The 16,332-nt window shown below is 39.4% G+C and overlaps 1 protein-coding gene across 1 annotated transcript in view; it reads right to left on the bottom strand.

Annotated features, from left to right (window-relative positions):
* The window catches only part of LOC147388044 (DNA damage-binding protein 1), an 80,722-nt gene that overhangs the window by 16,514 nt on the left and 47,876 nt on the right, over positions 1–16,332 (bottom strand). The window contains exons 8-14 of the mRNA XM_086420896.1: positions 15,589–15,664; positions 14,654–14,863; positions 14,457–14,563; positions 13,869–13,977; positions 2,931–3,131; positions 2,544–2,759; positions 543–653 (exon numbers count right to left, since the gene is read on the bottom strand). Coding sequence (XP_086277022.1) covers positions 543–653; positions 2,544–2,759; positions 2,931–3,131; positions 13,869–13,977; positions 14,457–14,563; positions 14,654–14,863; positions 15,589–15,664 — 1,030 coding nt within the window. The remainder of the gene's footprint in view (positions 1–542; positions 654–2,543; positions 2,760–2,930; positions 3,132–13,868; positions 13,978–14,456; positions 14,564–14,653; positions 14,864–15,588; positions 15,665–16,332) is intronic.

Genomic DNA, 16,332 nt, shown 5'->3' with positions numbered 1-16,332 from the left:
CAATACAAATGGTGAACAATTTCATTGATTAAGATATCCCAATAACAAGGGCTAAAATACATATGGTGAACATTTACAAGGGCTAAAATATCCTACTCACATTGGGGCTTTCATTCAATCCAAATAAATTTATGATAGACAGTATAATCTCTCAAAGGGTCCAGGCATGAAAATGTTGAACTAAGAAAGGGTAAGGAGTTAGTATTAGTATAGTTTATTATAGATATTAGACGGTGGCATGTGCAAACATATATGTATTAAAAGAGCCTATCTGTAATTTAAAACATTGATTAAGGAGTGTGATTGTAGTATCGTGGGCAACAATTTTCTTGGTTTTTGACCAAAATGCCCTTTATTATATTAAGTTTAAATGTAACGGTGGGGGCATTTGTGGATCAAAAATTTGATGTCGAACCACTTCTACTCCACCTTCTCTCATTATAATAGTAAAGATAAGGTGTAGCAGGTCCATATAGCTTGGTTATTAACCAGAATTTCATCCATAATAATGCAATCATTATGAAGTGAGGTTTGAAAAAGACCTGAGTGGCATTAGCTGTGGCAACATTAACCGAAAATCCTGACGGGGCTTTCCAATCATGTAGCAGATCTCGAGATGTAGAACTCACTAGTCGTACAGAGCTTGCAGTAACCTACCATGGTTAAGTAATTAGTTTTCATGCATCATCTCATCTCAACTTTTGTTTACTGTTTTATATGCTATATCTCCCAATAAAATCATATAAGATAAACCTATAAGTAATTGAGTCAATATTTAAATAAAAGCTAAAATCAAATTAAAAAATTGCTTGAGATGAAAAGTAAATCTGGAGGGGGAGACAAAAGAAAAAAAGGTTCATTTACTTTTCAACATCAAATACAAGAAACCGACTGAAAAACTGAAACAAAAAAGGACCAAACTATACTATGTCCAATACACGAATTATACAAGATAATATATCATGTTTTAACGGTAATACTATAAATAATAGAAACAAGGATAAATATCTTATTACATTGTGTCATTGATGAAGATTTTGACATCAATCACAAACTACTAAGAAAAGTTTCAAAGAGACAAGGTGGCGGAGAAGAGAGATCACAGTAAAACAGAAGTTGGTATGCCCGTAAAATATATATTTATGGGTCGGGCTCTGTAGAAAAAGTGTTTTGTCCTATGTGGGCTAAAAGTTTTAGAATAACCTGTTTTTTTTTTTTTTTTTGAGGATGATCTCTATTGTGAGGAAATCATCCTCAAAAAAAATAAGCCCATTCTGAAATTTCTAACCCTAGTTTATAAGTTGAAGAATAGTGGACCGTTAGTTTGTAACAACTTTTCGTGGGGTTAGTATTTTCCGAATGGGCTAATTTTTTGTGAGGATGATCTCCTCACTATAGAGACCATCCTCACAAAAAATCAGCCCTTCCGAAACTTGTTAGCCATACCAGACAAAACTGTCTAGAACGTTGTCTAAAATTGTGTCAGTTGCCAATGTCCTAGCAAAATTCCTAGCCAAAGTGTTTTGCCCTAGATGGGTTACAAGTTTCAGAATGGGCTGATTTTTTGTGAGGATGATCTCCCCAACCTCTAACCCCAGTTTATAAGTTGAAGAATCGTGGACCGTCAATTTTTACCATTAGTTTATAAACCACTTTGTTAGAAGTTTCGGAATGGGCTGATTTTTTGTGAGGATGATCTCTATGGATAAACCACTTTTGATGGGGTTAGAAGTTTCAGAATGAGCTGATATTTTGTGAGGATAATCTCCTCACCATAGAGATCATCCTCAAGAAAAATCAGCCCGTTCTGAAACTTTTAGCCCATATAAGACAAACCTTGGGACTAGAATTTGGCTGTTGAACTCAAAGTGATTGGAGTCCCTAAAGAGAGCCAAACATTGTGCCAAACATTTTTCAATATATGGGCTAGAAGTTTCGGCATGGCCTGATATTTTGTGAGGAAGATCTCCTCGCCAAAGAGATCATCCTCATAAAAAATCAGCCCATTCAGAAATTGCTAACCCATATATTGAAAAATGTCTGGCTCTCTTTAGGGCCTCCAAACACTCCCCATATATATATATATGTGTGTGTGTGTGTGTGTGTGTGTGTGTGTGTGTGTGTGTGTGAGTCAAGATATAGAAATGGATGAGAAGGGCACTTCCTATGAAATGGTTTCTGAGATTTGGAGAATAAGAAGCAAATAATTCATCAATCGAAAGTTCAGAAATCAGAGTTATCGACGGGATAGTAGAGATAATGTACGATACATGTCGTTATTTCAAATGCGAACAGTGGCAAATATTGGAACTCATGAATATCAAATGCATCGTTGTGAATTTTGATGGCTGATACTACTAAAACCTTAAAAAATAAAAAAAAATAAAAATTTGTAATGATCACCTTCATTTTAGTCAATGTCTCCAAAGATACACGTTAATTGTCTATGCATTTACCTAAGATATTGCAAATTAAGTGGAAACACAAAATTTAAAATGATGGGGAAAAATATGACTAATAACGGGGCTAGTAAAACAACCCACTTGTACAAGTTGATTGTGCACGGCATTGTGGCAGAACAACGTCTGCACCTGAGAATGGAAACCTTCTATCTCAGTCTCCTCTAACTCATCATCAGGATTCATCGCCAAAATTCGTGTCTCACTTATAAAGCTAACAACCAAGAAGGTGTCATATAAATCATCAGTGGATGATCGTAGAGACCACATTCCTTTAATGCCTTGAAGTTCTACCGACGCCTGTAAGTAACAATAATACCTTATAAGAGATTAAGAGAATTCTTTTAAATGAATACATAAAAAAAAATGTGCAGTAATTTCCATTGTACTCTCATGTAATTCTACAAAACTAAAGAATAATACAGAAAAGGAGATTCTAGAAAATAAATAAGTCGTGGTAACAAGCAAGACCTGTTCATTGATCCCTATGCCATTCCGAACAATTCGCAGAGAACCATCTTTATAAGCACCTGAGCAAGTTACAACCTGACCTTGGCCTTGCCTCTCAAGGTCAACCACACAGAAATCCACAATAGGTCCCAAGTTTACATATCTTTCTAGAACTTCTACATATGAACCTCTTGCATCAGGTTGGAGATTAAGCTTTATAAGCTGTTGCAGCATTACAGGATTAGATTTCAACAATGTGAACTAGCAGATAAAGAGAATTATCAAAATGAGTAAAATATAGGAACCACTAGCAATATCAAAATGTTAATGTCAAGAAAAATAGATTAAATGGTGGAGGAGGATCACTCTCTATTGGATGAATTCAAATAAGTCAAAAACTTTCATCAAAAATCACATTCAAAGACACTGACGGACCATTCCCAGTCAAGTACATCGAAACCCCTTCTGATGTTCACGATATTCAAGAAAACTGCATTCAATAGGAAAGTTTCAATCTCTCAACAGATGGTAAAAATAGAAAGCATTTTCATCCAAACGCCCATAGATGTCAACAATTTTGAAATTTTGCGTATGAAGAAAGATTTTCAAGGAGATTATAGAAATAAATAGATGTCAGCAAAGCACACATTCAGCCCCAAAGACCTTTGTTACATGAGAATGGTTAATAAGAAACCTTGTTGTCTCCAAGATGTGTGTATTTTTCCATTCAGCTACAGCATTTTGTTGAGGTGGGTGGGTGTGCGTGGGAGCAGCGGGGGGGGGGGGGGTGGGCTTGTCTCCATACAAAATTAGACAAAGACATCCCAAGATCCTATACCAAATCTTTTGGACTAACTAGCCCATCCTTCATGAGCACAACCCAAAAATCAGACTGATTTATAGAAATCAATGACGCTGATTTTTAGTCAGTCAGTCAACCCTATAGCACTTAGAGTCTCTCAAATTACATTGACCCTCGAATTAAACTATTCAAGCCAGCAGACAGCCACAAATGTGCAAGTGTAGGTACCTTACGGAACTATACTTTAGTTTTACTTTTCTTTTGAAGCAACTGTCAAAGCAAGAGATAGGAAAGGAGAGAAAAACAAAGCAATGCCAAGAGCTCCGTCAATCCGCTTTTCATCGATAGACGAAGCTCTCTCTTTTTCATCTCGTGCCAGATGCAACAAAAGATGAGTCCTTTTTCCTTCTCGCGAACCACGGGAGCGCCTAGCGCCCAGAGGAGCAAAGCTCATTTTCCTTCCAGGGTAAAGCGGCGCATAAAAAAGGGCTGGCCCGTCAAAAGTCCGGTTCCTTCGCGAACGAAGTTCAAAATCAACAAGGGTTGGCTTGGGCCTACTTATATCAAATGGAGTCTAGTCAGGCTCCCCTACTGTTCCAAAGCTAAAGCTTCCTGAGCTAGGTTACTTGTTTTCTTGGATCGGGTTACCTATTCTATCGATGCCTACGCCTGCCCGAAAAACCTGCTCCCCTGCTGTTGCCAAGTCAGCTTCCCATGTTCTTTTATTTTTTTGAACAGGTTGCCAAAGTAAATGGGTCATCCAATAGCACTCCTACATCTTGAGATCTAGTCCAGGTTTGCATGCAGAAAGACCAACTTTTGACAATAAACTCATTGCATACTTAGACTGGGATAGAATGATCCCTCTTTGCGACCTCATCACTCCATAGATGTTCCTATTGTTACACGTAAGTAAGATCTATTCATAATTGGTCAATTCCCCACAACATGGCTTCTAGCTTTTTATGAATGTGTCTACTCATCTGCTTATTATAGTTTGACCCGCCTTTGACTCTGCTTGCTTCTGAATCCCTATGAGCTGTTTATTGCTAGAATATAAAATCATATCAAAATCACACTTTATAGCACTCCAACTTCATGATTCATTTGAGAAATAAATGAGTTGTCTCCTCTGTCGTGCAATGCGTCGAAGTTGGGATAAACATGGCATACTTTGAGAATCGATCCACAATCACAAGGATGGAACCATACTCTCCCACCTTAGGTAATCCTGAGACAAAGTCCATAGAGACGCTTTCCCAGGGTCTTTGGGAACTAGTATGCCTTTAGTATTGTTAAGGTGCTTTCCGAAGGTGGAGGGTTAAAAACGCCTGCCCTGTAGTTCTTGAGTTCAGGAATAGCTCTCAATGGCAATTTCTCGATAGTCAAATGCCTCTGAAATAGATCTTATAGGTAAGTGGATTCAAGCTGATCAGCTATATCATAGGAAGACGACGGCTTTCAGGGTACTGGCAAAAACAATTGACAGCCGGACAGAAAGCTTGATCTTTCTTGTCTTGTACGGTTGAATTTTTGATCTTGATCAAATGTCACCTGCACACCTAGTTATGGTTTCATTTGTGTAGGCCTGTGGGTTGGTGGGGTAACTAAATTCTCATCAAGCGGAGGAAAAGCACAAAAGAGGAAAGTTGGCTGGAGTTTTGAATTACTGAACCCTGACTGGGAAAAGAAGGACTTGCTTAGATTATGAGATGTTTTTTGTTTTGATAGCCATAGATCAGGCATTTATCATGTTTGTTAGAAAACATAGTTTCATTCAATTATTTGTTTTGGATGGTCCTCTAAAGGAACAAGTGAAGTGACTGCTAACACCCACCACCTTGTTTGGTAGAACATACAGAGTGCTCAATCCCTAGTTTGCTTGTTCCGTGAGTGGGATTACAATCCCGCGAGTGCCCTCTCGACCTCTTAAAAAAAAAAAAAGGCGAGATTCAATACAAAAAGATATGCCGCTTCTCGTGATTATAGATAGAGAGCTCATATTACATTGACCCTCAACTTTTAAAAATGCTGGAGCATGAACCAAGAATCTAGATAAGAAATACTAGCATAGACATAGATTGGAGAAGAAACTGGTTTGGAATTGGACAATCTCAACAAAGCTGAGATCGGACAATCTACTACAAAGGCCTACCGAGCTGGAAGAACCATGGGCTAAAGTCAATAAAATAGCGTAGGCCTTTTTAAGAGAGTATCTTTCCTTACTGGCGAAGCATTATTCTTTGATAAGAGTTTTTGTTATTTGTTGTCGGGGCTTCCTTGACTGTGTGGAACATGGAAATGAGATTGTGCGAAAGCTCCCCTTGCCTCTTTCGCACAAAAACGACTCACCAATCAAGACCGACTCTTCAAAGAATGGCAAATCGCTCAAGTAGGTTGTTCAGCATCATCGTAAGAAATACTTTTTGAATTTCATCCCCGCTTCTTGCAACGTTCCAGTCCGGTTCGCTACATGGAATTCCGCCTACGATGCAAGAGGGTCTGAAGGAAGACAAACTTGGTTGACGAACATGATTTATGCGTCACTAATGTAGCAGCAAGTGGAGCATTGACAAACTGACACCATCCATTTCAAATGGGATTTGTCCCTTGGACACACAAGCAATCCAACCCCCGAGATATCCTCAACATTAAGAGGTTGGTAGTGGACGGGCCTAAAGGCAAGAGCATGGTCCAACAATTGATCATGGATCAACGATGAAACAAAGAGGTAAGGCCAGAAACAGACTTGAGTAAAAAACCCATCCAAAAATCCGGGATTTTAAATCCCTACCCAACAAGATTTGTATAAACATGGTCGGTCAGATCAACCCGCACATTTGGAATTTGAAATGCTACTTACTAACCATAGCGTTAGACTTTTTATGGTTATTTATCAGTACTGACCTTGGGTCTAATTTTTAGTCCAAAATTGCAAAAGGATGTGAAGCCATTGAGAGTTGTCGTTTGTGCACCAACCACTTTGCCCTCGAGACGAACCAATGCGCGAGCCTATCTCTCACCAATAGCCCACCGATAGTGTTAGAGCTATGCTGAGAGAGATTAGTCAGTGTCTATACGCCACGCCACCAAACTTGTCTTTTTCGTTTGCGTTGTTCCTTAGTGCTGCCTGACGTACGGGGTCATTTTTCATTTGATCACATATGAGAAGGTGTACTTAAACAGGGATTCTCTTGGGAGAAGCCCGCCAGCTTACTAACTAAGAGGGCGCTATTTAACAGTGGTAGGGGAAGTCGTCCCGAAGCGCAACCAGACTCTTGTTCTTCCTCTTCTGCGGCCAAAGCAATAAGCAGTTGTTTTTGTAGGGGGTTGCTCCTCTTTTCTTAGCGGGAAGTGCGGGTCTTGTTTTAGAGTATCCAGGTCTTGAGTCCCCCCTCTTTTTGTTAGGGGGTCTTAGCGAATGTCCGGATTAGTGGAGTTGGGCCCCTTAAAGGCCTATTGATTCGAAGTCACTACGAAAGGGTCGGTCAATAGCATAGCTCTTTCTTTCCCGGGTCTCCTTTCGAAGGAAAGGCCTTCGCATTCCTAATCCGGTAGGGCCGGACGGCTTTGTTTGCCCCAGCTTGGCGAATCGCATCCCCGCGCAACGACATTGTTTGTGCGCCCCTTACCGTTCTCGCTCAGTGTTTGCAACGGCTGGGAAGCCAGTCGTAGAAGCGAAATCGGAAAGGCCAGACGCCAAAGTAAAAGAACTTGTGGAGTTGGAATCAAACTAAAGGGATCCTGCTTAGTGACGTGGACAAACTGACACCTTTGGGTTAACCCAATCTTGAACCCCGGGGGGAATTCCTTCCATACAAGATTGGGGAAAGACCAGATTTCTAGCCTTCTTGAATGGTGACCTTCTCAATTACATCGACCCATAGGACCCTCTCCTTTTAGTCTCTTTCAGATCCTCCACCTGGATTCACGTGTAAGGGGGAGGAAGGCAAATTTTCTCAGGAAAGCCATCTACGGTCTCAAACAGTCTCCCAGAGCGTGGTTTGAGAGATTTAGCGGGGCTATGGTAGAGATTGGGTTCAGGCGGTGCCATGCAGGATTATTGAAAAGGGCGTCCGAACAAAAAGTCAGCGGACGGGACTCGTTCCCTAATTTTTCCAAAAAACCACTTTCTTTTGTCATCCGCTCATTTTCATTCGGGCCCGAAAACATCTTCCGAAGCACCTCATCTTGATGAAACGTAGGCTAAACAAGAAGAAAACGATTTAGGATGGAACCTGGCCACCCGTGTGCCTAACGAGAGAAAAAACAAGGGTCAATGTAATATGAGAGGCCCTATAGAACTCAGCGTCTTCGTCCCCCGATCCCTCTTTTGTATAGCTAACTGTCTGCCTATGATGAAAAAGGAGAGTGAAGAGGCCTTCAATGCGCAGCGAGAGATGGACTAAGATAGGAGCCGGAATGGTAATAGGCAGGCTTACCCTCTTGTAGTAAGACAGATATGCATGCGGTAGAACTACTGACAAAGTGGTCCAGCTCCGACCTTTAGGGCTGAGGAGAAGAATGAGAAGCCAGAAGTCTGAGATGTTGCTTGAAACCTAGGAGAGGATTGAGAAAACTAAGGATGAGAAGAAGGTAAAGAAAGCTGAGGTCGTGGCAAAGGCACGGAAGACTCCAGGGTACGGGACCGAAAGGCCCCAAACTTGGAGGTGGGGGTAAAAAGCGCAACACTACCCACTCCCTCCTGTAACTAATGACCTTTCTTTTCCTTTCTTACTTTACTCTATGATCAGTGCCTTTATTCCTCTTCTTTTCTGTCTTACTAGTTCACCCTTACTATTTGTCTTGTACGACTATCCAATTAGACTAGGCTATATGAAAAGGGAAGCAGAAAGAGGCAAGTAACGAAGGTCTGTCTAACCGGATAGTCGAACAAGACAGTAAGGCAGTTCTTCCGCTCGGCAAGCTTGTTCGCTCAGCTTAGCTCGTAACCCTCTTGGTGCTCGCTCGATCAATGAGTATATGGTTTCGATGCCATTGCCCACCCATGCCCTGGACTACTAACCGTCTGTCCTAACCTTTGCCTCCGCTGGTGATGACGAGTGCTCCCCGCATCTTTACCTTTGCTATCGGTCTCACAATCAGGTAGGCTTATACCATTACACTCACAAGCAGAACCTTAGCTTGAGCCTACCTTCACACACCTCCGTTACTCTTTAGTTGGCGTCCACCCCATCATGGTGCTCAATAGTGTTTGTTCATTCAGTAAGACAGTCAGGGCTTGACTTGAGATTTCCCTTCTTGTTGGATGGCATACATCTCTTTACTTTGGCTCCTCCGTCAGTGCTTGACAAACTAGAACTAGCTTCTCTTACGGAACCATGTGAAACTCAAGGCCGAGGATAACCCATCCCATTATGGACAAGTCTCTTTGCCTAATTCAAATGAATAAAAACAATCAATTCGTGATTAGGCAGTGAACTCCTAGAGCTGAAGAAAGGTTAATCTAGCCATCTTCCTAGACAAAGTCTCTCCAAACACATGTTTTCATTCGCATCTCATCGTCTGTCTAGCTGCGTCATTTCTAAAACCGTTGATGTCTAGCTTTCAAAGTCATTTGGCCATCCCACAAATCAATAAAAAGGTTATTTCTAACATATGCATACATAAGCATGAAAATACCATCCTATGCCTTTTGGGCTCCTTCCATAGTATACTATTACAATCAATAAAATACTTTTTTGAAATACAACAAGAATTACACAAACCAAACACTTACATCACTCAATTATACCGAGGAGAAAGAAACTGAAATCATTGGAAGAGAGTATATAACCGAAGCAAGACAATTTGGAATTATAACACCCGAATTAGCTACTGTACCCAACATCGAAAAGGAGACCAAGTTATATTTCCAGTAGCAAGGAAGAACTCTATTTAGAGGCACTATTGTAAATCATGTTGTACTTGTAGAGATACAACCTTATTATCTCATTATTCGTTATTTCCGGGTCTTTTTGTTGCATTCACTTACAACAAGAAAGAACCACCAGCGTTTGGTGCAGCACCTGCATTTTGGTGCATTCTTCTTCCTTTCCTTGGTCTTTCGTTCCGTCATATTCCTAATAACTTATCCAATTACAACGTATTAACCGCTAATGCGCCTTTCTTTTATCAAATCTCAGGGACATGGTCTAATCATGAGGGTAGTATTTTATCATGGTGTCGGATCCCAAGTTTTTATGGATTCCTTCTTTGTTACTGGGGTCGACCCCAAAGCCATAATGTCTCAAAACGAGGATCACTTTGTTCCGATAGGGATGAAGTGTCAATGTGAAGGAAGAACACTACTTTATTTCGAGATTCTTTTGGTGTTTTTAAAAAGAATCTGTAGCCAATCATAATTTGCCCAAGAAAAAATATGTAGCAAGCTCCGGCCCCCCAGAAACAGAACATGACGGAACAGAATTAGACCTAAAGCCCTTACCTGACGGTCATGTTCCCGTCTGGCAAACTGGACACAAGTCGCATAAACCTCGTATTTTTTATTAAAACCCAAATTACTCTCATAGAGCTGGTGGCAAACTAAAAAAACTGCTTCAACCTGTAACATTGAATTTCGACACTCCTTTTGCATCATTTGCTACATCTCTAATCCCATATGTATTCCAATCGAACAAAGAAGGTTTCAGTTTCATTCTAACTACTCTCTTTTTAAAAGCATAGGACATTCCATACAAATCTTACTGGAAAGGGATTTTTTGGATGGATTTTTTACTCAAGTCTCCTTCTGGCCTTGCCTCTTTGTTCCTTCATCCAAAAATAGCAATTTTCTTCCATTTTCTATTCAAAATACGGGGTAATAGCAATTTGTTACGTTGTTTGCCAGTTTTACATCGGCTTCAAAGCCTACTTGAATTTGCTAGGCTAAAAACAAATTCCTCCCTTACTGTCAAATCCTTGGCACAACCCTAGCTCAAGTCTCAAAGTTGTTTCAAGGTGATTTTTTCGATTTAGACATTTCCTACTAAATTTATATATTTATTTCATTTCAAAGTTCAAAGCCGAGGGAAGAAGCAAGAGCTGCAACAAAAGCCGTAGCAACAACAACAAAGAATTCTTTATAAACCGAAATCGAGGGACGTGCCAATTTCTCATGGAATTGTTCTCTTGAGGACACTCGCACTCCCTAAATGCTACGAACCTTTTCGGCTTCGCTTCCACCCCAACAGAAATTGGGCAGCCCTCTCCACTAAGGGGCTTGGCCAGCACCATCCTCCTAGAAAAGCATATAACAAGTAATCTCCGGACTATTCATTTCCAGGTGTTGCATGTTGGAGCGATAAACGCTACTCATAATTATGTATCTAAAGGAATCAACTCCAGAATATTCCATTAGGGATTAATATTTTGCTTCGGTCGTCCATTGATACCGAAGCCACACCCTTTCTCGGTAGCGAGAATATGATGTTGCCTGCAGAGAGTTCAAGTACCTCGAGCTCAAACCCTTTCCCTTGGTTGAACATTGATCTCAATTCCCCCTTGCCCTATTAGAATACAAATGAGATAAAACATGCCATCATTGGGGCAAACAATGCAATAGCTTCGATTAGAGCATAGCCCAAAATGGTATAACCAAATGATTGTTTAGCCAATGGTGGATTTCTAGCCATGGAATGGATCGAGGAACTAATGCCAAAAATAAATAGATCTGTTACAAGATAGGTTTATTGCTCTTTGGCGAGGAAACTAAAGAATTCTCAAGGGAAAGATAAAATAATAAAAAAAAATATTGCCAACTAGTAGACAGAATACTTATCAGTTCACACCTCAAAAGAGAATGAGTTGGCCTACTCTGATATTGAAAGAGAGAAACTAGCAATCACATACTTCCTTAAAACCAAGTCGAGGTGTGAGTGCTTACCCACCTAGAGAGAATGTCCAAGAAGTTGTGCTCCTGGGATACAAAAATGGGGATGGGGATACCAACTTGAATGCTAAGCAACAACAGAAGAAGGAAAAAACTTTCAAAATCTAGTGAATTAGTCCCCCTGGCAGGCTAAGGACTTAGTCTCATTGCTTGCAGGGAAACAAGCCATGGGCTGCAAGTGGATTTACAGGATCCAACATAAAGCAGATGGCTTGGTAAAGACATACAAAGTTAGATGAGTTTGATCGCGGGAGATATGACCCACAAGTTCTAGGCTTAGAGCGTTGGGGATGAAGCTAGCACTCAGTCGCACTTGGCAAGGAAGTACCCGAAAGTGCAAAAGTTATACGATAAAACGAGAATCTCAAATATCACACTACAATCTTGTATAGCTATTGATTGAGCGCTCCACTTACTTAAAAAGAGAAAGGTTTGGAAATGGGGGTTTGAAAGCCTACGTACGCAGGAGCACCCCCCCCCAGGAGCACCCCCCCCCCCCCCCGTTTTCCCGGGGGATGACTCCTAGCCAAGCCGAGCGAACCGAGCTTGCCGAGCGGAACCATACCGTAACGAACCGTACCAAGGTAGAAAGATCACAGGAGTGAACCACAAGGGTCGATGTAATTGAGATCCTGCCGAGGGAAAGAAAGAGGGAGAACCCATACCGAGCCGAGCGGACAGAGCCAAACACGCCAATGTACCGTTTAAAAAGGTGGACCTTTTCTTTTCTTTCTTTTTTCATTCGTCGAAGAAAAAGTTGTGCTCAATAAGAGTGAAGTTGGTCTTTTCGGACTTGATTGAATACTATTGAAGATCCACTTTATACTCCACTAAAGTATTTCATTCGTCCATTCAGTAACGCCTCAAAACAAAGAAGAAACCATGGCTCAAGATAAGAAGGGGGGCAAACATTTATAAGGTTAGTGGACAAACAGAATGCACCGCATGACATTCTAGAATGTCTTTATCAAAACATCGATAAAAATTTTATCATAGGTTTTTCAAGATACCAAGATTAGATGGACAAAACTTGGCCAAGAAACCAAGGTTGCAGAAATTTGTCTCAAAACCTAATTTGGGCAAGATAGATACCAAATACTAGGCACAACCAAGACTTGTCAACAATCCCTTGCCTCGGCTGGGTAAAAATAAAATATTTTGTAAGTTGGGGAGATTCAACTGAGTTGCCAAAGCCGGCCAAGTCTCAAGTGAGAAAGACAAGAAGGTTAAATGCACTCCTGCCAACCAAGGTTTAAGCCTTGGTTAAATAGAAAGTTTTGATGATCAAAATTTCATATAATAACTACTGATGGAATTGATTTTAAGTTGCATTAAATGGCATAATTTAATGAGAAATATTTCAGATGATAGATTATTGATGTTCATATTGGTGGACAAGATTAGCAAACGTATGTGAGGGAAATCCAGGCCCACTGTAAATGGTAACATAATCCATTACTTCTGGTATTTGTTTAGTAGGAAGACCTGATTTATAATACAACAAATATGACTTCTTAATTGAAATTAGTGGCAGGATGTAACCAGAACATAGAGGCCTTGAAAAACAAGGGTAATTGATGAATGCAACATTTTGAAATTACTCTAGACCTATCAAAGACGCGGGCTACCATTACAACAACAATGATAATATGCAATACACGAAAATTGTTGGGTGCTTCTTTTCCAGGGGTAAAATGAATGTTGTGGTCCCTTACATAGTTTGTGTTTTGTTAGGGCATTTGTAAAGAAAGTAACCGTCGTGTGTTTGATGGGAAGGAGGCCACTTTGTAGGATATTTTAGTTTCTATAAAAGGATTTCTTTTTTCTTGGAGTAAAGTCTTTGTGGAATTCAAAGGTATATTCTTTGATGAGTTCATGGGGAGATGGTACTAGGGTTTGTAGCTTGTAATAGGTTTTGGGTTCTTTTTTGTTTTTCTCTTTTGTATTTTTCTTCTTTGGTCACCTTGACCAAATTATAATATATTGGCATTTATCTATCCAAAAAAAAAAACGGTTCATAGTTCTCAAAGGACTCAATCTCCACGCTGTACACTGCCAAGACTAAATAATCGGCTCAGATTGTTCAATTAGATGCCACATCTTGGCTGGGGTTGTAGTCCAAAATAGACTTAATCTATCTTAAACTTCAAAATTAAAGGTATAACTTGGACGAGAGAAAAAATAAGGTCAGCAATTATTATCAGATGTCTAGCTTGACGGATTTTAGGTAAACAAGTAAAATAAAATATCCATCGCAATAACAAACCTGTGAATCTCCATAATTTGAACCAACATATACAAACGCATTATCGAGATAAGATATTGTCGATGCAATTGATGTCTCCCCCAAGAGCTCAATTTTGAGACCAGTTACTCTATAAGATATCAAAAAACAACATGATCTTCAGAAGAGGAAAAACATACTAGGAAATAATAAATAAATTGCGCAAAAACGGAAATTAACCATATGTTCCTCTTAAATCTTTACTATTAGCCTATTATAATGAGAGAAGGCAAAGTAGAAGTGGTTCGACACCAAAATTGGGATTCCAAAAATGCCCCTACCTTGACATTTAAACTTAATATAACCGAGATCATGTTGGTCAAAACCCAAGAAAATTGCAATCACACCCCCTAAAATCACGTGGATTACTTTTCAAAATTACAAAAATATCCTTTTTTTTTACATTGTAATCTTCAAAACCACCCTTTATTTAATATTTTAAATTACAAATAAACCCTTCAGATACATGCACGTTTGCACATGCGACCTTCTTGTGATATAAAAAAAATTGTTTAGCTGCAACCATGGATTTCATAACTCAGTAAAAATGATGGTCGAAATGAACGGTACCTTTCTTTTTCATGGGTAATAACAAGTAGGTAAAGAAACCCAGCATGATTACCAAGCAAGTAGCGAGAACCATCAGCATCAACCCTCCCATAGGCTCTTGTAATCGACTGTAAGAGCACATAAAACTTGACTAAGAAACATCAAGGCAAATGCCTTAGCACTATATCAAATACAACTTGGAATTCTTATTTACTCACAGGTTTAATTGGAATGGCTTTAAATGCAGTACCGTTGCAATACACAATTGTTTCTTCTCCAATAATGATAACACCACCCAGAGGCATGGGAACAGGAATTATCAGACCAGCTCCATTATCAAGATTATTTTGTGCCCAAGGGCCCTCAACAAAATCTTTTTCCTTGAGACCAACTTCATATGTCTTAACATGTCTTGCTTCTTTGTTATCCTACATTTAATAGAACATATGGTTATCCTAGTTGTGTCACCAACTATAACAAAGTTCAGCACCTTGCTATATAAAAGAGAGAATTATACAAAGAGGCTTACATAAGCAACCCATAAGAGTGGACACCACAAAAAAAGTCACTCGACAACGTATGCTCGGTGTTAAAGGCACCCAGAAATTTAGCTTGGGTGGCCATGTATTTTTGAAAAATCGAATTTATGCTTGAGTGGGGGTCAGATTTGGGTACCCACCCGTTTTTTCAAAACTTTGGCTAGCGTCAACCGCACCCTGTTGACATAGGAGGTTTTTTTTTAATAAAATAAAATAAAAAATTTGCTAGTGTCAACAGGGTCTGGTCAACATGGCCTTAATGGTGTCAACAGGATCACTGCCCAAGAAAAAGTTTATGATTAATCGTGCCTGTGTGATTGTGGGTGCCCCTGCTAAACTCAATAAGTCGGCAATAAAATACGGGTGCCCCAACTAAATATATCGGCGCCCTTAACACAAGCCATGACGTATATTACATTTCAATACATGCAGGTAAGTGGAACACATCAAGTGTGTGTGTGGGGTGGGAGAAAGGGGGGAGGATTCCTCAGACTTTGATGGGATGCATATATCTCAATAATCAATAATGCATGAAAAAAAAAAAACAGACATGTACTTATGCATGAACTTGGTAAAGGAATGAGTCATTAAGAAGCACAAAATAAATGTCAAACCTGATAAAGTACTACAATAGTAGGTTTTGAACAACCATAGAGGAACTTGATATCTAAAACTTGAAGTTCTTCCAGCCTGAAATTGGAAGTTATGGTCAAAGATACAAGCCTATAAAAGCAAAATGATCCAGGGATATTAATTACTGTATTTAGCAAGAGTATAGATAACAGATTTTGACCATAGTACAGACCACATAATGTTTCAAGTCAAAGACATTAAGTTATTCCTGTTGATCTCAATTTCTTACCCCAGTAGCAATTACTTTGCATAATTTCCTTGGGTAATGTTAATTCCCTTCTTTCTGTTAACATCTCTCCTTATTTATTGCTGTCAATTGTTAGGCAATCCATTAACTCCTATTTTATTTTAGAGAGCTGCTATTGACACCCCAACTTTTACTTTCTACACCACAATTTCTTAAATTATTTATCACCCCCTGATTAAAGATTCCCACACACCATTCAAACATTACAAAACTTTGGTTCAAGTTATTACTTCAACATTACAAAGCATCATAACATCTTCAAACAACTTCAGCAGTTGTTTAAAATTAGTAATAAAATCCTAAATCTATCAAATATCAATCTTAAAAAAGAAAAAGAGAGAGGGATTCTATTGGCACTCCAACTTTTATTTTCTCAACCCATTGATTTATTCTGTTAATTTTAATGGGTGTGATAAGTCAAAATTGGGATGCCAATAGCAGCACTCTAATTTTATCCAGAAAAATTCAAGATTTATTC

Source organism: Akebia trifoliata, chromosome 13, assembly GCF_017979445.1.
Source record: "Akebia trifoliata isolate Shusen 1 chromosome 13, ASM1797944v1, whole genome shotgun sequence".
Taxonomy (NCBI): Eukaryota; Viridiplantae; Streptophyta; class Magnoliopsida; order Ranunculales; family Lardizabalaceae; genus Akebia; species Akebia trifoliata.
This window is presented reverse-complemented; position numbering and strand designations above follow the sequence as displayed.